At 41.0% G+C, this 23,403-nt stretch overlaps 1 protein-coding gene across 5 annotated transcripts; it reads left to right on the plus strand.

The window, feature by feature from the left end:
* The first annotated feature begins 3,370 nt into the window (after positions 1-3,370).
* On the plus strand, positions 3,371-21,334 carry ZNF175 (zinc finger protein 175). Of its 5 annotated transcripts, none has more exons than XM_030821175.1 (5): positions 3,371-3,607; positions 5,283-5,534; positions 13,448-13,661; positions 13,844-13,939; positions 18,800-21,334. In XM_030821175.1, exons 4-5 carry the CDS (start codon positions 13,879-13,881, stop codon positions 20,617-20,619), a joined length of 1,881 nt encoding a protein of 626 aa, XP_030677035.1. In that variant the 5' UTR covers positions 3,371-3,607; positions 5,283-5,534; positions 13,448-13,661; positions 13,844-13,878; the 3' UTR covers positions 20,620-21,334. The 5 variants fall into 5 exon arrangements, with proteins under 5 accessions (XP_030677035.1, XP_003269900.2, XP_030677033.1 ...); XM_003269852.4 differs by having other exon boundaries at positions 13,448-13,574; XM_030821173.1 differs by having other exon boundaries at positions 3,420-3,607; positions 5,372-5,534; positions 13,448-13,574.
* Positions 21,335-23,403: the final 2,069 nt, after the last annotated feature.

Consider the following 23,403-nt stretch of genomic DNA (forward strand, 5'->3'; position numbering starts at 1 on the left):
TTCCTGTACTTCTGTGGAAGGTGCAATATCAGAATATGAATGAATCAGAATGATGTTCTTAGAATCTTAATATTGGATCCATTTGAACAGATCAATAATTGAACTTTGGGAAAACTTCAGCACACTTCCTTAGCATACAATTTCTTGTGATGCAAATCACAACTGCTGATTTGTATTTTGTTTTCTAATCCTATATCTCAGAATGATGAAGCCTCTTTTTACCAGAGGTTTTAGAATAGGTTTGCTTAAAATGAAATATATGAAAGAAAAGGGTCATTTTAGTCAGTGGGCGAGCATTTATCCTTAGCTATAAATGAAGGTGATAAACAGTTTCATTTCTGTATATAGAATGGTCTGTTCAATACTATATTTTTTGAGTAAAATTTCTTTTAATGCTCTTAGTTGTTTACTTTCTCTGACTTCCAGGGGGAAAAAAACCAGGCACAATTGCTATTAGATATTTTGAGGGCAGGCATCTTGTTGAGATCATTATTTAATAAGGTGTTGAGTTATGCAGGCAGTAGATTGGTTTGAGTTGGCCAGGATGAGAGTTCTTGGCATAGTTTAAAGCAAAGCATTTGAAATTCTGAAGTCCTCATAAGTTGCAAACAGTTGTCTTTATTTTTTGAAGCACTTTTATTTAAGTTTCAAGAACCAGAATTGTTTTTCTTTTTCTTTTTTGACTTTCATCTGCACAAGACTTTTTGTCTTTATTTTTTTAAGCCTTTTAATTTTGAAGCACTTTAAGTTTCAAGAGCCAGAATTCTCTTTTTATTTTTCTTTTTTGACTTTCTTTCTTTCTTTTTTTTTTTTTCTTGAGATGGAGTCTCGCTCTGTCGCCCAGGCTGGAGTGCAGTGGCGGAATCTCGGCTCACTGTAAGCTCCGCCTCCCGGGTTCACGCCATTCTCCTGCCTCAGCCTCTCCGAGTAGCTGAGACTACAGGCGCCCGCCACCACGCTCGGCTAATTTTTTTTGTATTTTTAGTAGAGACGGGGTTTCACCGTGGTCTCGATCTCCTGACCTCGTGATTCGCCCGCCTCGGCCTCCCAAAGTGCTGGGATTACAACCGTGAGCCACCGCGCCCGGCCTTTGACTTTCATCTACACAAGATATATGAAGATTCATAGTCAGAAAGTTCTGTCTGTCTTCTTGACTGCCAACTCCAATCTTAAAAAATTGTTCTAGAATGTCATAATCAAATTTTTAAACTTCTAAAGATTAGAATAAATGAAATAAAAAAGCAACCACAGACTGGAAGAAAAATGTTTGTGATATGTATATCTCTAAAAGACTTATTTTTAGAATAAATAAAAAATTCTCACAACACAATAATTTTAAAACACAAGGAAAAATGGGTAGAAGATTTGAAGATGTGCTTCAGCAAAGAGGACAAATGGCCATTCAGCACTTGAAAAAAATGCTTGATCTGGGAAATGCAAATTAAAATTACTATGAGATACTCACTAAAACATATTAAATTAAAAAGACTAACAATACTAAGTATTGATAAGGCAGTGGAGCAACTAGAATTACCATGCATATGATAAAAGATATCTATTAAAACCTACACCAACTTTCACCCTAAACAAGGATAATTGAGGCGCATTCTCATTTGAATCAGGAACAAGACAAGGATGCCCACTGTCACCACTATTACTTGACATTATTAAAGAGGTTATAGCCAACAAGGCAAAACCAGAAAAATAAGCAAGAAATGTAAAAATTAGAAACTGAGAAATATTTCCAGTATTTGTAGATGACGTTCAAGTTCCCATAGATTTTAATATCATAATCTAATAATAGAGACAAATCCCATAACTTTTGCCATATTCTGTTGGTAAGAAGCAAATCTTAGGTTCCATTTGCACTCAAAGGGATGGATTTATACAAGGTGTGACTCAGTAGGTGTCACCTTAGGGTATGCCTGCCCCACTAAGAGTATGAGGGTGCAGTTACCCCTCATCTTACAGATATACAGATGTCCCAGTGGAGGGACGCCTTCACTTGCCCTTAACATACACATGCTGGGCTATTGTACTTAAATTCTCCTACTTCTATCTCAATTTTCACTCTCTGCATTTTCCTTTTTTTAAATAAAATGTACCAAAGCCCTAGGGTAAAACCTATGACACAGTAAATAGTCTCAGATTTATAACTGGAGAAAATTCAAAAGTTCTAAGTCTGGGGAATTTCTTAGTAACTCAAATAAAATGTCACACTTTCTCACACAGTAAAGAGAAGTGTTTTTATTGCTTTTACACTATTTGTTTACAGTAAATATATAATTGATTTTTTAAAATAAAAGCAGGTTTCATGCTTCATGTAACAAAGTTAGGTTCAGATACTAATGTGAAAACTGAACTATTCCTGGGGAACCATGTTCAAAAAAATACTTCATTGGCTAAGCAGTCTTATTTTATGATTCAAATTGACTAAAAATGAGGTATAAAGTAATTAAAAGTAATATGGTGGCTTTAAGTGCAGAGATGGGGTGGCAGAAGCTGTGAACACAGAATGTAAAATCGGTAACTACAAAATGGCACAAACTACTAAAGCAACATATTTAAATTATTATTTTTCAAAAAGAAGGATCATTTCAGATCTTCACCTTCAGATCCTCACTCAGCCCTGCCTCCTATTTCCCATAATCAGCCTTTTTTTAAATTTTATGATTGCTATTGCTCACCTTCTAGAATACATTTTTGTTTATTTGATTGAACAACCTCTTCCTGAAAATTCTGCCCAGTTGGGCTGGCTGACATTGATCTCAGTAATTGTGTTTTTTTCCTTTAACTTGATTATATTTTTTTCATTTGCCTCTCTTTAAATGAAGTGTCCCAAGAGCCCTAAATTCTCTCTTCAGGTGGTCGCTTGGTAGGTTACTTCATCAATAGGTTCATCCAGGTATAGAGAGCAATGGTGTAAGGATAACAAAGATACAATTTCTCAGAAAGATAACATTTTCAAAAGTGCTATTAAAGATAGTGAGTTGTTTAGAAATTCAAGAAAAAAAAGTCTTTCAATCGGAGGGGAAAATATAGAGAAAAAATATTTTTCAGAATACATGTCAGTTTCTCCTAGAAATATATATACACAGGTACTGAATAAGTCACCTGCCAATGTAGGACCCAAGACTTTTCATCTGTGACATTCCATTTGTCCTTGGCTGTACGGAATAAAAGCCTTTTGACGATGGCGGCCTCCGATATCATAATCCGTACGGGTGCGGCCATGCCGTCCTCCCGACGAAGTTTCTGAAGTTGAATGAACCACAGAATAAAGTACGCCGTTATACGCCATGATAACTGCTGGCGGAGCGTAGCTTCAAAAGTGTTAGTGGGCATGCGCGCGGTTCAACAGCGCCTACAGAAATCCTAACGGGAATGTAACCCAAACCGGAAGTGGCCTAGAGCGGCCATGTAGCTTCTGTTGTTAAGTGGATCTAAGCCTATGTCGCTTACTGGACGCTGAAGTGATTGGGAATATTAGCAGTGGGGGTTCTGTAGGGTCAGGGAGGGGCGGCCGGCTTTGTGTGAGTGATGAGGGGCTTGTTGGGGGTGGGGGTGCGTGATAAAGAGATTTCTCGGCTGAAGACAAGGCTGTGAGGTGAGTGACGGGCTTGTTTTGGCTGAGCGATGGGGGGTTTCTGGGGTGGGTGTTGGGTGCTGTGGGATAAGTGGCGTTTGCTAATTTTAGTTGGATAATTAGCTGGTTAATTTTCCCTCTTTTCTTGCTTATTTTCTGCTTGTAGTAAGTATTTTTGTGACTTAAATTCGAAGTGTACTTTAATATCGGATTTTATATTGGTCCACGAAACTTGCTAACTTGAGGACAGTAAACGTGCTTCTTAAGAGCGCCTTTGCGGATGGTGCTGGAGGACGTTCAGGGAAGGGAATCACTGTCCGTGGGACTAGGGGAGTCAGTGATTGATTGGCAGCCAAGAGCTTCAGAGGTTGGAGGACTTTGAGGATCACACTGTAACACTCTCAGGGGACCAGCGATGGGCAACCTACAGGAATCAGTAGAGTGGGGTTGCCAGGGGTAGCCTATGGCAGCCAGTTGACTGGAGGCGTAGGGGGTCAATGATGGGGATTTGTGAGGGTGACTGCGTTGCTTTCCAGGCAGTGAGTGTTGGGATCCTTCAGGGATTGGTGGGTGGGTCAGTGTTGCCCTCTTCTTGGGTCCCTTGGACATGGTAAGGATCAGTAATTGACAGTTGAGCAGATGGATGATGGTTTCCTATTGGGGCATTTCATTTGGACCCCTATGTTGGGGATTATTTGTCGTTTTATGGAAACCAGAAAATTGTGCATGCTGGGAAACATTTCTTGGCTATCAGGGCAGTAATGGTTTCAGAAGCCTGGGCCATGTCAGTGACTGGGAAGCATTTTGGAACTTTCTGGCAGCCCTGTAGTCCACTCAGTGGGGATTTCTGAAAGTCAGTCCTGTCAGTGATTGCATTCAGGTGCGGTAGGGGCAACTTATTGTGGACAGGCAAGAAATGGTAACTGGAGGCCCTGATGCATGTCTGCAAATTTTCTGCATCAAGGTGGGGATTGGGACAGTGATTTTAACTTTTAGCTCGAGCCAGAAGAGGGTGGTCTGTGTGGTGTGTTATGGATGGGGACTGAAAAGTCCAGAAGCTCAGAATAGGTACACCAGACAGAGCCACCTCCTGGCCTGAGTTCTATGAAGGCAACAGGAAGAGGAAATGGTTTTTCTGGAAGCTAGCCATGTATGGATACATGAGATAGTGGAGACAGTGTACAGTTTAGAACAAGGCAGATGGGGGGCTGATTCCCTGTTTTTCCATTTACAGACTGAGTAACATTCAGGCAAATTATGTAACAGCACACAGCCTCATTATCCTCATCCCCAAAATGGGTATAATAATGCCCATGATATTTAGCTGACAATTAAATTGACAACTTTCTTTTTTTATTCATATTTATCACTTGCCAGGCAGGCACTGAGGACTTGACAAGCTTCATCTTGCTTAAGTTTCCCAACACCTGTGATAAATACCTGCATTTGCATTTTGGAAACTACAACTAAAGTAATATTTTCATATTCTCACAGTGAAAAGGTAGCAAAGCTGCGATGAATTCATCATTTAGTCCAGACTCAGTCTTTATTTTTAACCCTGACTAATAACTAGAGTTGGGCTTTCTGAACTTTGTCTACTCCAGTGTCTGACACAGTGACTTCACCTCAGTGCCCTCAGGAAATATTTGTGGAGTGAATGTTGAATGAGTGACCATGTACTCATTGCTTTTCCAAGGCTTCTGCAGAACCCCCAGGTCAGGCCACATCATTGAGGCTGCAGGATCTCTCTTCATAGCCCAGCACGCCTCTCTGCAGTGTCCCTAGTTGGAGAATCCAAACACCTATCCAGCTTCTGGTTCCTGGGAAAAGTGGAGTTGTCAGCAAGAGAGACCGATAGTAGAAGCCCAGAGCGGAGATGCCTGCTGATGTGAATTTATCCCAGAAGCCTCAGGTCCCGGGTCCAGAGGAGCAGGATGGATCTTGCGAGGTAAGCAGCCCTGGGGACAGTTCTCCAGAACGTGAGGGCAGACACAGGATGCAGCAGGCTCTGGGCTCCCTGCTCCCGAGTCAGTCTTGAGCCTTCTGTCAAGCGAGGACCACAGAGGCTGATGTTTCCACATTCATAGGCTATCTGTGTTCTAGAGGAAACCATGAACTGACTGATAAAAGAGGATACTAGAGGGTTGGCCTTGGGTCAAGAAAGAAGAAACTGTAGTCCCTGGTCTGATCAGAAGCCCCAGTCATAGGATGGAAAAGCTGACTCTTTCCTGCTAAGCACTCGTTCTGCTCCTTCATCCACCATTGGGTCTTTGAAGAATTTCAAGTGTTCCCCCCCCTACCAAATTCCTTGCTTGGTCCACGGGGATTGGCCCGTTTTTCCCCTGTTCTCATAAGGTGCAGCAAAATCTCCTTCCTTTGTAGTTTAAATGGTCACAGGGAGGTAGAGTGAGAACAGGCTTTTAAGGACCATGTGGTTTTTCCTGTTTAAAAAGGTGAATAAAAAATGCTGGGAAATAGTGTTTCCAGATTGCCCACAGATAGAAATAGTCAGGATTTGGTAACAAGAAATCAGAATTCTTGGTAAAGTCAAGATTTCCTGAAATCCTAAATTATTCTGTGTATCTCTTGATGCTTTATTTACAAGTCTTTAAATAGTATGTGACTATAATAGTAAATAGTGCACCATTGTTCTGTGATAGGTTGTTTGTATTCAAATTTACAGAGATGTTCTGTTTTTTAAAAAAGTATAATAAATATGTGTGTTATTATCCTGAACCAATGTATTGTGAGAAGATTATATATTTCAGTAACCTGTTAAAATCATCTCAACCTGCTAGAAACATTTGATAATAGAAAGTATTAAAAGAAGGGAACATTAACACAAAATAAATTGCACATATAAATCATTTTCAAAATTGTAAATATCCCAAATATTTAAAAGTCATTCTTAAAAGAAAAATTGAAACATACAAGTTTAGGTGGGGTACAGTGGCTCGTGCCTATAATCCCAGCACTTTGGGAGGCCAAGGTGGGCAGATCACTTGAGCCCAGGAGTTGGAGAGCAGCCTGGGCAACATGGCGAGACTCTACAAAAATTAGCCAGGTGTGGTGGCATGCACCTGTAGTCCCAGCTACTCAGAACGTTGACGTGGGAGGATCACCTGAGCTTGGGGAGGTCAAGGTTGCAGTGAGCTGCAATCATGACACTACACTCCAGCCTGGGCAATAGAGTAAGACCCTGTCTCAAAACAAAACAAGCTTAAAACATGAAATTGTCTAAGTCTTGTGACAGCAGTGCAGATGCACAAACGTTTCTCTCATTTGCACTGATGTTGGTCAACTTGCGTGTTCAGAACATCTTCAAGTTTAGTGTTTTAGGACACATGTTCAATATAAGCTTTTTTCCTTTTTTAACAATGAAATTTTTTTTCTGCTTGACCTGATTTACAGTTTGTCATTTGAATCAATACTGCTGTCGCTAATTCAGATGTTCCATCAGTGTCTGAATTCATGTCAGAATATATCCCAGTACCATTCACATTATCTTCCTTTGTGGTGTGTATTTCCCTCTGCTCTGGACAGTACTATTTTTATTTTGTTATTTTTATCTTTTCTAATGTGATGGAAATAAAGATAGTATAGTGTTTTAATTTGCATTACTTTGTTTACAAACAGGATTTTCATAATTTTATTGGTCAATTACTTGTCTTTAGTGAGTTACTTTTTCTTACCTTTTGATTTATATTTTGGTTTAGTTTAGCCTCTGGATTTTTAGAGAGTTCTTTTTTTTTTTTTTTTTGAGACGGAGTCTCGCTCTGAAGCCCAGGTTGGAGTGCAGTGGCGCAATCTCTGCTCACTGCAAGCTTCACCTCCTGGGTTAATGAAATTCTCCTGCCTTAGCCTCCCGAGTAGCTGGGACTACAGGCGCCCGACACCACTGCCGGCTAATTTTTTTGTATTTTTAGTAGAGACGAGGTTTCACTGTGTTAGCCAGGATGGTCTTGATCCCCTGAGCTCATGATCCACCCGCCTCAGCGTCCCAAGAGAGTTCTTACATAGTAATAACCTATGGTCCTTTTTGCATATGTTTGTAAATACTTTTTGTTACTTTTTCCTTTGAAAGTAGGTTTTAGTTTTATTTGAACATAGAAAAGAGGATCAGATGGTTTTGTGAAGCCTGTAATCTTTTAAAAGAGCTGTCACTTGCTATATTTTTACCCAAGTTCCAGCTCCTCCCAGGCAATCACATTTTACATTTTTAGCTAATTATTTCGGCATTTACCTCCTAATCTTTTAGTGACATGCTTATATTGCTGCCTCTTGGATTGTTAATTAACATGTTAATTAATTAACAGGTCATTAAAAGGTTTGCTTTTACCCGCTTCCTCATACTTTCACCCCCAACACCTGCTTTCCTTGCCCATCCTTCTCTAAGAACTGGTTCAGATTCTGATCAGGTCAATATTCCTTGTTTATGATTATGACTGTGTAAACTATATTCAGAGCTGCCTGTATAGACACCGTGATAACTCTTTGCCTGCATAATTTATGGTTTTTCCCTGGAGCACACAATTTTATGGATTATTTACTTGCCTATATACATGTTAATGTATTATACAATTTTCTCCAAGTGTGTACACACTGTCTTCATAAATTGAATTTGTTACTAGGTAATTGCAGACCCTCGCTATTTCAGGGACAGTTTTATTTTATTTTATATTTTTTGAGACAGAATTTCGCTCGTCTCCCAGGCTGGAGTGCAATGGCGCGATCTGGGCTCACTGCAACCTCCGCCTCCCGGGTTCAAGCGATTCTCCTGCCTCACTCTCCCAAGTAGCTGGGATTACAGGCACTCGCCACCACGCCTGGCTAATTTTTGTATTTTTAGTAGAAACAGGGTTTCACCATGTTGGCCAGGCTGGTCTCAAACTCCTGACTTCAGGTGATCCGCCAGCCTCGGCCTCCCAAAGTGCTGGGATTACAGGCATGAGCCACCGCACCCGGCCTTTAGGGACAGTTTTAATCCTCATAACTTTGCAAGGTACTGCTGCCATTATCCCCACTTTACAGACGAGAAGACTGAGGCACAGAATGAAGTAAGTGGCTCGAGTTTACATAGTCAGCAAGCAGCCAGCCTGGGATTGAAGGCAGGCGGTTTGCTTGAGGGTTGGGGCTGTCAATTCCATCTCCTTGAGGAAACCTTTCCTATTGCTTTTTTGTCTTGATGTGATTGGACCTGGCTGTTCTCCTGGCACCTCACGCTGTCTTCTCATGGTGGCTCTGTTCACCATCACCTGGGAATTCTGTTTTTCTCTGTCAAGTGTCCAGTTCCTTGTGTCTTGAATCCTTTGGCTTTCTCTTCCACGGTTTACCATTACTCTCATTTCGTGAAAGTGCATCCTCTAGGAGTTCTTGGATATGGTACACAGCAGTACATCCTGTGAGAACTTGTCTGAATATGTGTGTTCAGATAATGGAGACTAACAGCTTAAAAATAGGAGAATCATTTGACCCAGGAGGTCGAAGCTGCAGTGAGCTGTGATGGCACCACTGCACTCCATCCTGGGTGACGGAGTGACATCCTGTCTCAAAAAACAAAAACAAAAAAAAAGACCTGAGAGGTTTACATATATGAGCATGACCTGAAAGTGAAATGATATGAAAACGCATGATATGAAAATGTCATGCCAAAAAGCAAAGATCATATATTTGCATATTTAATAGAAAGATGTCATGGAAAATGACCTGATTTACCCTCACACTAAGTTGATCTTTGCCTGGGTTGATAGGTTGAAAATCACTTTTTTCTTCCTAAAGCACCGCATATACTACTTCCTCACCACACACATATAGTCTCTGCTCTCAGATCCTGAAACTCTTATTTTCAAGCTGTTAGTCTCCATTTAAAAGAGTTTTTCTGCTCTGTCATTTTCTGTTTCTTTGGTTTTGGACCTTCTTTCTGGAAGAATTTCTCAACTTTATTTTCTCCGATAATCATTTCCTTTTCCATTTATTTCCTCCGATAATCATTACTGCCTTAAAAATTTTTTAAGAGCTTTTAGATATGAATACTCCATTTAATGACATGATGTTTTTGTTTAATGATTCAACTATCTTACCTAAGGATATTTGAGATATTTTAAAATGTGATTTTATGAATAGATAATACACAGCATTCACAAATGAAAACATAATGAAAAGTAATTTTTTTACAAAATACTCCTTTCTCTCTTTTTTTTTTTTTTGAGACGGAGTCTCACTCTATCGCCCAGGCTGGAGTGCAGTGGCGCGATCTCGGCTCACTGCAAGCTCCGCCTCCCGGGTTCACGCCATTCTCCTGCCTCAGCCTCCCGAGTAGCTGGGACTACAGGCGCCCACCACCACACCAAGCTAATTTTTTGTATTATTAGTGGAGACGGGGTTTCACCGTGTTAGCCAGGATGGTCTCAATCTCCTGACCTTGTGATCCGCCCCCCTTGGCCTCTCAAAGTGCTGGGATTACAGGCATGCAGGCGTGAGCCACCGTGCTGGCATACCCCTCTCTCTTTCGTCCCTGATTTGTCCAGGTTTCTTCCACATAGGTAATTATAGTTAGCCATCCGCCTTTACCTCCCAAACACTACCACTTCCTTCCAAAGTTAACTACTTTCGTCACTTTTAAGTTAATTACTTCATTTTAAAAAACGAGGCCGGATGCAGTGGCTCACGCCTGTAATCCCAGCACTTTGGGAGGCCGAGGCAGGCTGATCACAAGGTCAAGAGTTTGAGACCAGCCTCGCCAACATGGTGAAACCCCATCTCTACTAAAAAAAAAACATTAGCCAGGCATGGTGGCGGGTGCCTGTAATTCCAGCTACTTGGGAGACTGAGGCAGGAGAATCGCTTGAACCTGGGAGGCAGAGGTTGCAGTGATCCAAGATTGTGCCATTGCACTCCAGCCTGGGCAACAAGAGTGAAACTCTGTCTCAAAAAAAAAAAAAAAAAAAAAAAAAAAAAGAGAAGCAAGCCCCAGAATGGGAAAAGATTCTTGTTACACGTAAAGCTGACAAAAGGTTCCTATAAAATGTTGAGGATGGCTGGGCATGGTGGCTCATGCCTGTAACCCCAGCACTTTGGGAGGCCAAGATGGGAGGATTGCTTGGGCCCAGGAGTTTGAGACCATCCTGAGCATCATAGGGAGACCCCATCTTTACAAAAATTAGAAAAATTAGCTAGGTGTGGTGGTGTGTGCCTGTGGTCCCAGCTACTCAGAAGGCTGAGGTGGGAGAATCACTTGAGCCCGGAGGTTGAGGCTGCAGTGAGCTGTGATTGCACCACTGCACTCCATCCTGGGTGAGAGTGACATCCTGTCTCAAAAAACAAAAACAAAAGACCTGAGAGGTTTACACGACAATGAGATACTCCTTCAGAAACACAGAAATGGCCACGTGCAGTGGCTCACACCTGTAATACCAAAACTTTGGGAGGCCAAGGTGGGTGGATCGTGTGAGCTCATGAGTTTGAGACCAGCATGGGCAACATGGTGAAACCCCATCTCTACAAAACATACAAAAATTAAGGCTGGGTGTGGTGACTCACACCTGTAATCTCAGAACTTTGGGAGGCAGAGATGGGCCGATCACTTGAGGCCAGGAGTTTGAGACCAGCCTGGCCAACATAATGAAACCCCGTGTCTACTAAAAATACAAAATTAGCCAGGCATGTTGGCAGGCACCTGTAATCCCAGCTACCCGGGAGGCTGAGGCAGGAGAATCACTTGAACCCAGGAGTCAGAGGCTGCAGTGAGCCGAGAGCGTGCCAGTGCATTCCAGCCTTAGTGACAGAGTAGACTCCGTCTCAAAAAAAAAAAAATAATAATAGCTGTACGTGGTAGTGCATACCTGTGGTCCCAGCTACTTGGGAAGCTGAGGCAGGAGGATTGCTTGAGTCTGAGAGGCAGAGGCTGCAATGAGCCATGCTCGTGCCACTGCAATCAAGCAACAGAGTGAGATTCTATCTCTCAAAAAAAAAAATTTGTTTTTTTTTTGAGGAAAAGTGTTTTTTAACCCAGTAGAAAACTGAAGAAGAGACTTGCTTGAATAGGCTGGTAAACATGGGAAGATGCTCAGCTTCATTAATCATCTGGGAATTGCCAGTGTAACTCCCATGCCCCCACCAAAATGCATACAGTTATCAACACTGATAATACCAAATGTAGGTGAGGATATGGAGCAACCAGAAGGATTTTGTGTGCTGCTGGTGAGCATATAAATTGGTACAACCAGTTTGGAAAATGATTTCCAATGTTCTACTAAAGTCGAGCATGTTTTTCCCATGACCCAGAATTCCACCCCTGGGTGTATGCCCAACATCTGTTCTGAACTGGTATTTAAATCTAGACCTGTGCTATTCAGTATGGTGGCCACTCACCACATGTAGCTATTGAGCACTTGAATGTGGCTGGTTCACATTGAGATGTGCTTGAAGTATAAAATATATGCTGACTTCTGAAAACTTAGTATGAAAACAGAATGTAAAGCATCTCAGCTCGATGATTTTTAAGATATTGGTTACATATAGAAATGATAATGTTTTGAATATAATGGATTAAGTAAAAATATCATTAAATTGATTTTATGTCTTTTAAACATGGCTACTAGACTATTTTAAGTTATATGTGTGGCTCACATTCACGGTTCATGTTTTATTTCCATTGGATGGCTCTCCTCTAGAGGCTTGATCAGAGTCCACTTGGATTTCTTTGTTTTTGGAAATGATACTTAATAGTTTGCACACCACATATTTTCCTACCTCTCTACTTTTATTTTTTTATTTTGCATCATATTAGGTGCACTTTAATATCTGGTTATCTCTCTCCTTGTGATAAAATTGATGATTGGGTTCAGATGTTGTCAGCCTACTCCTCCATTATAAAGACCCCATCAGTCTTTCATATGGCTTTAGCAGTCATTGGTAATCAGTAAAAGTGGTATTTCTGTTTTGTCCTTCAGGCTGCATTTATCATCTGCAGTACTTCTTTTCATCATCAGTCCTTTCATTAACCTAATATTGGTTCTTATAGGAAAGATCATCTTGTTGAAATATTATATGATCATATCTCTTCCCTGCACTTAAAATCCTGAAATGGCAATCCATTCATTAACATAAATAATCCATACTCATCATATATTCAGACACCAGCCCACTCCTTTGGAGCTTGGATGGTAACCACCTTCTAAACATGACATAGTCGCCTCTTATCTTACACAGAGCTGTCTGCTTCTCCCTCAATTCACAGTGTTTTCCTACCTCTCTACTTTTATTCATGCTCTTTTCTGGAAAATGATTTCCTTCACACATCCTGCATCAAAGTTCTTACTTCCAGTGTAAGCTTCGCCAACTCTAAGTAGCATTACCTTCTACTCCTAGGTAGAATTTGTCTTTCCCTAATTTGCCCCTCCCCAACAGTGTCCTCTGCATATATTTCTACCATGTTCCCTTTTTAACCCTGTAGTTGAGCTTTTGTATTTACATGTCTTCCAAGTCTCTGAGTTGCTGCAAGAGTAGAAGCTTATGTAATTGGGTGTTGAGCACCAGGACCCAGCTCAAGTACAGCCTCACATGTAGTTTTTGCTTCATCAACATCATGCTGGTTTTTCCTAAATTAGCTAGAGGACTTAGAGGGAACCCATTTCTGGCCTCATTTTAAAAAAAATGAATGAATGAATGTAGGTGTACAGTAGATGGAGGATATTTCTCTTAATTTTTTTAAAATCCCTAAAAATGTGAAATAGGTGTTTGGTGGGAAGCCTCTGTGATGGATCATGGTGAAAATCATTAAAAGCACGTTCCTCCTTTATGTGCCATCCCCACTCACCAGTGATGATCTAATTCACAGTGAGCTGGGGTACACTGTTACAGGCATCAGTGTCATTTGAGGATGTGACCGTGGACTTCAGCAGGGAGGAGTGGCAGCAACTGGACCCTGCCCAGAGATGGCTGTACCAGGATGTGATGCTGGAGCTCTATAGCCACCTCTTCTCAGTGGGTGAGCACAACTGACCTGGGAATCTTGGCTGGATCCTGTTGAGGAGATTTCCTTCCTCCTCATTGCAGAACGAAGTGGGATATCAAAGTATGTCATGACTCTTTCCTTGGTTTGTCCTGGATTGTTTGTTTCTTTTGGGCACCTTTTAGTATTATTTTGTGCCTAGTGGAAAATGTTGACTTTTCTAATGAGCCAGTGTAAAGCTTCATTGAATGGCCTCTAAAACTGAAGAAGCTACACCCAAATCCAGTATCCTTTCTAATTAACAGGGTATCACATTCCCAACCCAGACGTCATCTTCAGAATGCTAAAAGAAAAGGAGCCACGGGTGGAGGAGGCTGAACTCTCACATCAGAGGTGTCAAGGTGAGTAAGTTGTACCCAGGCAAATGTAGGTATCTTTGCAGGGAACCATTACCAGTCTACCATACTTCTGTTCCCTCTATTCCCCCAGCGAAGGCCCGTAGATTGCCTCCTATTCCCAGTTTCTACATCAAACACTGTAAATGTTCTATAAATTCTGAATGTCCTATAGGGGCTGCCTTAAGAATTTTCCATTGGTGAATACTCAGGAATGGGATTGCCTGGTCCTGGAGATAAGTATATTTGACTAAATCAGCCATATTGCTCTTCTGATGGGCTGATGGGGGGCTGCACCAGTTCACACTCCCATGTGCAGTGCACAAGGATTTGCATTTGCACATCTTGCTTGCTAACACTTGGCATTAACAAAATTGGTGAATTTATAGCCCTACTGATGGGTGAAAGGGCTGTTTCATTGTTTTTTGGTTTTGGTTTTGGTTTTTTTGAGACAGAGTCTTGCTCTGTCACCTAGGCTGGGGTGCAGTGGCACGATCTTGGCTCACTGCAACCTCTGCCTCCTGGGTTCAAGCGATTCTCCTGCCTCAGCCTCCCGAGTAGCTGGGACTGCAGGCGCCCGCCACCACATTCAGCTAATTTTTTGTATTTTTAGTAGAGACAGGGTTTCACCGTGTTAGCCAGGATGGTCTCGATCTCCTGATCTCGTGATCTGCCCACCTTCGCCTCCTAAAGTGCTGGCATTATAGGCGTGAGCCACCGCGCCCGGCCTGTTTCATTGTTTAAGTGTTATTTTTCTAATAACTGAATGGCGAGAGCCTCTAATCTTATCTGTTATCTGACTGGCTTTTTCATTTGTTCGTTGCATTTTCTTATCATTTATCTCTTTGTGTCCGTGGAGTTTTCTGCCTTTTTTTTCCTATTTTTTTGCCCCTAATTTTATTGATTTTCTTTTCTTTGCTGGATCTGCTATCTTCTTTTCCTCCCAGTTGTGGCACCTCTAGTTTGGGGCCCTGTTCTTCCATATGGGCATCTTTTCTTTTTCTTTCTTTTTTTTTTTTTTTTTTTTTTTTTTGAGACAGAGTTTCACTCTTGTTGCCCAGGCTGGAGTGCAATGGCACAATCTTGGCTCGCCGCAACCTCCCAGGCTGGAGTGCAATGGCACAATCTTGGCTCACCGCAACCTCCGCCTCCCAGGATTGAGCCATTCTCCTGCCTCAGCCTGCCGAGCAGCTGGGATTACAGGCATGCACCACCATGCCTGGCTAATTTTGTATTTCTAGTAGAGACGAGGTTACTCCTTATTGGTCGGGCTGGTCTCAAACTCCCGACCTCAGGTGTTCCGCCTGCCTTGGCCTCCCAATGTGCTGGGATTACAGGCGTGAGCCACCGCCCCCGGCTGTGGGCATCTTTTCATACAGGAATTGACTTAAAGGACCCATCCATTCTGAACTCCTAGTCCTCATATTTTTATTCTAATGATTTCTGTATCAATACCTCTAGTCTCTCTGCTTAAACTGTGTTCTGCTACCTATTTAGTTCCATGGAGGACAGTTTGCATGAGATGACTCACTTTCTTAACTTTGGGAGATCAGAAACTGGAATCATCATCATCCAAAAAAGAAATTCTCACCTGACAAATTTTGTCAGATTTTTCTGTGTTTCTGGGCTCAGAAACACAGTCCTCTAATTTATTATTCTGGAATTCTTACCAGTTTTGTTTTTTTTTTTAATTAAGAAAAGGGTGACCCTTTTTCTTTTTTTTTTATTATTATTATACTTTAAGTTGACCCTTTTTCTTAATCCCAGTGGTATTACAACAAACTAGATCCTCATTTTCTCATATTTAGACAATTTTGTTCCTAATGAGATATGTTGATTTCAGTTTTTTGAGTTTAGTCAAGATACTGACAGATTTTATTACCCCAAACATGGCTATTTTGTTTCTTTTTTCCTCAGTAGATATGATAAAAACAGGCAGTTATTTCCTACTGTGTAGGATTAACAAATTCTTTTCAGTGACATTGTCCTCATGGCCACATATTTCCAATGTAAAAATATACCTGAATAGTTTTCATCACTCATGCTCTGCTCCATTGTTTTCGTATGTTGTTTAATGTCTACTCCATAGAATGATTTACTCTGCATACAGTCTGCTGATTACTTTGTAGTTTCTTTACTTAATCTTCATTATGTCAATGTTTAGCATGAGGAAACCATTGTATTTAAGATACAGGATTAGGATTTTTGTATTTAGGATACAGAAATTATTGATTTTCTGAAAATGGGCAGAAAAGAATATTTCACACTATTTTCAAAGGATGTTTTAAATATTTGCTGAGATAAATTCAAAACAACAGAGATTGTATTTGGATGGAGAGGACAATGGCATTAAATGTTAAAACTGTTAGCCTTTGTGCATCAATCATGTATATTTCATGGAAGGCTACTCAAAAAGTAAGTGTATCAACATGGGAAGCATGGATAGCAAATGCTTGTGAAGTTCAGAAAAAATGATGTCAGCCTAGAGGTAGAGTGACATTGGGAATTAATTTTAAGGGCACAGTACCTATAACTGGTACAAGAAGCCATTTTGAATGGAAACAAAGAAGCAGATGAAGCAAGCTTAATGGGAATAGAGGACATGAGAGTGTGCTTGGATTTGAGAATAAATTGGACTTCTTTTTTGCAATCAGCATTATTAGGCTGTGTTGGAGAGTTGTGGAAAAGCTTTTCTGTACAGTTCTGATAGTTTACATTGAACATTTTGGGCAGTAATTTAAGTGTTACCAGGTTCAGCAAGATTTTTATGACCTGAATAAAGTGAAAAGTTAAAAATGTTTCAAATCTCTGCCTGGGGACACAGTGGAAGATTGCCAGAATAAATGACCACCCGTATATGGGTAAAATTGCTATTTAAGAGTGAAAAATGAAATAGAAAACAACCTGTTTTAATAAGTGGGAAAAGGATGTGAATAGACATGTCTTCAAAGATGATATACAAGTGGCCAATAATAGGAAAAAATGCTCAACTTCACTAATTATGTGGGAAATGCAAATCAAAACCACTGGGTGATATCCGTTTACATCCATTACAATGGCTACGATTAAAAAAACAGAATAACAAGTGTTGGCAAGGATATAGAGAAACTGGAATCCTTGTGTATTGCTAGTGGGAATGTAAAATGGTGTAGTCCTGTGGAAAACAGGATGGTGATTTCTCAAAAATTAAACATAAAATTACCATATGATCCAGCAACTCCACTTCTGGGTAGATACCCACAAGAATTGAAAGCAAGGACCCAAACAGCTGTTTGTACACTCTTGTTCATAGCAGCACTATTCACAGTATCCAAAAAGTGGAATTGTCCATTGACCAATGAATTGGTAAACAAAATGTGGTCTATACATACAATGAAATATTATTCAGCCTTAAAAAGGAAGAGGAATTATGAAATACGTTGCAGTGTGGATGAATCTTATCATGATGCTAAGTGAATAAGCCAGACACAAAAAATCCAAATGTATCATTCTACCTATATGAGGTACTTTAAGTAGTCAATTCATAGAGACAGAATAAGATTGTGGCTGCCAGAGAATGAGGGACAGGGGGAAAAGGGAAATTGTTTAATGGATACAGCATTTCAGTTTTGCAAGATGTAAAAGTTTTGGAGATCCATTGCACAACAGGGTGAACACAGGTAGCACTACTGAACTGTACAATACAAAATGGGTAAGATGGTAAATTTAATATTATGCACTTTTGGTACAATAAGAAAAAGTTAACAATAAAGATTAAAAGTGTCCTTTTTCAAAAAAAAGAATGAAAGATGATTGAGTTTTTTTGATAGGACAAGAGTCTGGGATACAGTTTAAGTGACTGAAAGCGAAAAGAAACTACATGTGATGGTCATACTCAGTATTAAAATCTGGTAGAAAAAGTAATAGTAAAATTTAGTAACTATTATTTTTATTGAGAACCTGCTGTGTTTTGTGCACTATACTAGTAAAGCGCACAAGATGATGAGGGACTCTTATTCTTGGCAAACAAAACAAAACAAAACAAAAAACTAAACTAAAAACGGCATGTTTGACAGCATAAAGCCAAAAGTTCTAACAAAGAACAATTAATTTCAATGGAACAAGGGTGAAACAAATTCTGGGGAACAGCTCGCTTGTCCAGTCTTTTAGAATATATTTCTGGGGATATGGGTATATTCCTAAGTTCAAGAAAAAAAAATTGTAGCTTCATGGAGAGTTGAGGCATAGTCATTCTTTCACTGGTTGGCCATGTCAAGATAGGTGAAGCTTTAATAGTTTTCAGAAGGATATACAGGGCTGATGGACTTGGCATTGTTTCTAACAAGTAAGATAAAGTAGGCAGATTGGTGAGGGTTCATCCTGAAAGTTAATGAAGAACTACACACTGAGCCCCCTCCTTCAAGCCTTGGCTGCCCACGGATGTTGCCCTGCAACACTCTTGTCTGTTTTATCCCCTACTCATCCTACTAGATCTGGGTGTCTAGACCGCTTGCATAAGTGTCCTCAGGTTGTTGAAATCTAATCCCCACAGATTAGCAAAGCGATCTTGGCCAATTACATAACCATTATGTGCTTCCTTTTCTTTGTAAAACAGGAACACCCATCAACGCTACCTCCTGAGATTATTATGCAGATTAAATGAGTATGTGTGCACCATGTAGGCCACTGCCTGGCACATGCTAAGTGCTATGTAGATAAGTCCTCATCCATATAATAAGCGCTCTGTGTTTCTGCTCATTGTCAGCATCATTAGCACCATTATTACATGACTCAGCAATTTCCTTGTGTTCAATGTTAATCAGCTTCATACAGTTTCTCCTCTTTCCTGTTCATTGTGTCTATTTCATCTTCTCTTTCTCCTTTTAGAAGGGGAGTCTGGGCTTGAAATCCCACAAAATGAGATTTCTAAGAAAGCTTCATTTCAAAAGGATATGGTAGGTGAGTTCACAAGAGATGGTTCATGGTGTTCCATTTTAGAAGAACTGAGGCTGGATGCTGACCGTACAAAGAAAGATGAGCAAAATCAGATTCAACCCGTGAGTCACAGTGCTTTCTTCAACAAGCAAACATTGAACACAGAAAGCAATTGTGAATATAAGGACCCCGGGAAAATGATTCACACATGGCCCCACCTTGCTTCTTCACAGAAACAACCTCAGAAATGTTGCTTATTTGCAAAAAGTTTGAAGCTGAACCTAGAAGTGAATGGTCAGAATGAAAGCAATGACACAGCACAGCTTGATGATGTTGTTGGGTCTGGTCAGCTATTCAGCCATAGTTCTTCCAATGCTTGCAGCAAGAATATTCATACAGGAGATACCTTTTGCAAAGGTAATCAGTGTAGAAAAGTCTGTGGCCATAAACAGTCACTCACGCAATATCAAATTCATACTCAGAAGAAACCAGATGGATGTTCTGAATGTGGGGGGAACTTCACCCAGAAGTCACACCTCTTTGCCCAACAGAGAATTCATAGTGTAGGAAACCTCCATGAATGTGGCAAATGTGGAAAAGCCTTCACACCACAACTAAAACTCAGTGTATATCTGACAGATCATACAGGTGATATACCCTATATATGCAAGGAATGTGGGAAGGTCTTTATTCAGAGATCAGAATTGGTTACGCACCAGAAAACACACGCTAGAAAGAAGCCCTATAAATGCCATGACTGTGGAAAAGCCTTTTTCCAGATGTTATCTCTCTTCAGACATCAGAGAACTCACAGTAGAGAAAAACTCTATGAATGCAGTGAATGTGGCAAAGGCTTCTCCCAAAACTCAACCCTCATGATACATCAGAAAATTCATACTGGTGAGAGACAGTATGCATGCAGTGAATGTGGGAAAGCCTTTACCCAGAAGTCAACACTCAGCTTGCACCAGAGAATCCACTCAGGGCAGAAGTCCTATGTATGTATCGAATGCGGGCAGGCCTTCATCCAGAAGGCACACCTGATTGTCCACCAAAGAAGCCACACAGGAGAAAAACCTTATCAGTGCCACAACTGTGGGAAATCCTTCATTTCCAAGTCACAGCTTGATATACATCATCGAATTCATACAGGGGAGAAACCTTATGAATGCAGTGACTGTGGAAAAACCTTCACCCAAAAGTCACACCTGAATATACACCAGAAAATTCATACTGGAGAAAGACACCATGTATGCAGTGAATGTGGGAAAGCCTTCAACCAGAAGTCAATACTCAGCATGCATCAGAGAATTCACACCGGAGAGAAGCCTTACAAATGCAGTGAATGTGGGAAAGCCTTCACTTCTAAGTCTCAATTCAAAGAGCATCAGCGAATTCACACAGGTGAGAAACCCTATGTGTGCACTGAATGTGGGAAGGCCTTCAACGGCAGGTCAAATTTCCATAAACATCAAATAACTCACACTAGAGAGAGGCGTTTCGTCTGTTACAAATGTGGGAAGGCTTTTGTCCAGAAATCAGAGTTGATTACCCATCAAAGAACTCACATGGGAGAGAAACCCTATGAATGCCTTGACTGTGGGAAATCGTTTAGTAAGAAACCACAACTCAAGGTGCATCAGCGAATTCACACGGGAGAAAGACCTTATGTGTGTTCTGAATGTGGAAAGGCCTTCAACAACAGGTCAAACTTCAATAAACACCAAACAACTCATACCAGAGACAAATCTTACAATGCAGTTATTCTCTGAAAGGCTTTACCAAGCAATGAATTCCTAGTGCATCAGCATATTCATAAATGAAATACACTCCCTGAGTTTCTTGAAGAAGAGAAAATCTTCTCAGAATCAGGTCTAATTATATGTTATTGAATTCATGCTTCAGAAAAACTCTAGGGATGCACTGCATGTGTGAACACATGACAAAAAAGTCATGCTTTATTTTATGTGAGGGCAATTGCACAGAAAAGAGTAAGCAGAAATGTCCTTCTTAGTACTGGCCTCATTAAGGATTATAAATTTTCACCCTGGGAAGAAACCCTGACTAATGCATTGAGAAAAGCCTTTCTGTAAAGAATGGTACAAGACAGATTGTTACCCGATTATTTATAGTAAAATATGTGGGAAATTATATCAATGATAACCCTGTTTATTGTGGGATATCAATATTTCTAAAGTGCCATCACAGTCATGATAGGACAATATTTTATGTGTATGTGTGTGTATGCCTTATGCATATAAGCATATATATAAGCATATATATTATATACAGGTTGAGAATCCCTTCTCCAAAATGCCTGGGATCAGAAGCGTTTTGGATTTCAGATACTGAAAGATTTTGGAATATTTGCATTATATTTATTGGTTGAGCATCCCTAATCTGAAAGTCCAAGATTAAATGCTCCAATTAGCATTTCCTTTGAGCGTCATGTTAGAGTTCAAAAAGTTTCAGATTTTGGGTTTTCAGATTAGGGATACCCAACCTGTATGTACGTATATTTATGTATCTATGTATGTATATATATGCATGTGCAGACATACGTATATGGTCTGGTCAGCATATATGTATGTATGCGTATGTATGTATGTATGCCCTCAGTGCAGTGGGGTTTGCTGCAGAATTCACTGCATAGTAGGAGGTGTATGTAGATTAGTTATTTTTTAAGAGAATCTAATCTGTTTTTATAAAAATTATTCCCTATTGAATATTTATATAATAAGGTTGTATCAACAGTGATTAACTCCTTTATTATACATACACATGAATGTACATTTTTGGTAAATGCATAAATGAGATTCTATAATGTTTACTGATCTTTATATTATAGCTTTTCTCTTCTTTTAGGATTAGCTCAGCTTGCCCCTCCCTTTCCATCTCCACCATCTATAGTGAGCCTCTCCATAATTAGTGCCAACCATTAGTCTGGTTCAAGTCTCTGCATAGATAATCAGTGCCAACCATTAGTCTTGTTCATATTTTTACACAGGCCCCTAAACATACACACCAGGAGTCAACAAACTGTGGCCATTGGCCAAATATGGCCTCCCAACTGTTTTTTTAAAATAAAGTTTTATTGGAACACAGCCATGTTCATTTGGACATGTAGTGTCTGGGCGTCTTTTGTGCTCCACTGGCAGAATTGAGTAGTTTTGGCGGAGATCAAATGGACCCCAAGCTGGAAACTGAAAATATTTACTCTCCGGCTCTTTACAGAAAATGTTTGCCAGCACATGATACACACACACACATACAGACATATTACTATGCTCATAATCATATACCTGTGTAAGGACTCTTTCCTTGATTTATAAAACTCAGATCTCTTACGTGTGTGGATGGTATTTTTTTTCATTCTACAGTCCATGATGGATTGTACACACGTGTATTCTATGAGGTTGACCTGCCATAATTTATTTAGCCATTCGCACAGTTTTGATTACTTATTTCCTCCCCACACACATTTTTTGCTAAAAAAGGGAGAGGGGACTGTTATCAATACTTCTGAGAAGCAGACCAGCATAATCTTTTAAGTGCACAGGCCCAGGAGCCAGGTTCCTGCATTTGATTCCTGGCTCCACTCTCTACCCTCTGTATCTGCTGAGCAAGTTATTTGGTCTCATCTATTCTGGTTTTCTCATCTACGAAAGGGAAATTATGATAGTACCCTACCCCCATGCATTTGGTGAGAAGTGTGTGTGTGTTAAACCCTTGCAACTGCATGGACAGACCAAGTGCTGATGAATTTTAGCGGACCTCGTATCCCTGAGCCTGCCTGGTTCCCCTGTGCTGGGTGTGGGACTGTGGTGGGAGATTTCAGTCAGCTGGAAGTCTTTTCCAGAAGGGTGTTAGAGATGGGCACCCATGGCTTAGTCTCCATACCCCTTCAAGGTTGATAGGGGCCCACACAGCTGGTCAGGAACCAGCACAGGCCTGAGGCTGTGTCTAAAACAAGGTGACTTCACATGCAGGAGCCTGTGCTGGGCCCTGGAGAGCAAATCGGTTCTGTGTCTCACTGGCCTCTCCCTGTCCAGGGTCGTAGAATCAGTGACCATGTCCCACCTCCTGAGAAAGGTGGGAGAGTCTCACCTGGGGAGTCCAGGCACACGGGCCGGCCGGCCGGCCATAGACGTGACTGGTGTGGGGTGGAAACGCCACAGAGGGCTCTCCATGGTGGTGAAGGGGTAAATAGTGTGCACCTGGGTCCTGGGAGTGGCACCCTATTCGGTTTCAGGGAGGAAGGTGGCAGGGCCCTAGGACAGGTGTGTTAAAAACTTGAGCCCACGGCATAGATACACTGGTTCCAAAGACCCCTCAGGATGTGCCTCCCTTCTCAGATCTGGGCTTTCCCTGTTCCCAAGCATCACCTGGGGAGATCACTCTCGGGGCCTCATCTCCAGCTACATGTTCACTCCTCACGTGGCCCTCCCTAACTGTCCCCCTCAGGGCAAGCCCTTCCTCCCCACTTCCAGAAAGCTGTTCCTTTCCTGGCCATCCCACACGTCTGACCTCGTGCCTCTTCCAGGGCCTGTTGTCTT

This window comes from Nomascus leucogenys, chromosome 10, assembly GCF_006542625.1.
Source record: "Nomascus leucogenys isolate Asia chromosome 10, Asia_NLE_v1, whole genome shotgun sequence".
In the NCBI taxonomy this organism is placed as follows: Eukaryota; Metazoa; Chordata; class Mammalia; order Primates; family Hylobatidae; genus Nomascus; species Nomascus leucogenys.

Bases quoted from the DNA above. Each gene is read 5' to 3' on its own strand.
- ZNF175 (XM_003269852.4), top strand. From the start codon at position 5,463: ATGCCTGCTGATGTGAATTTATCCCAGAAGCCTCAGGTCCCGGGTCCA. The intron at 5,535-13,447 runs GTAAGCAGCCCT...ACACTGTTACAG, and splicing joins AGCAGGATGGATCTTGCGAG to GCATCAGTGTCATTTGAGGA. The intron at 13,940-18,799 runs GTGAGTAAGTTG...TTCTCCTTTTAG, and splicing joins CTCACATCAGAGGTGTCAAG to AAGGGGAGTCTGGGCTTGAA.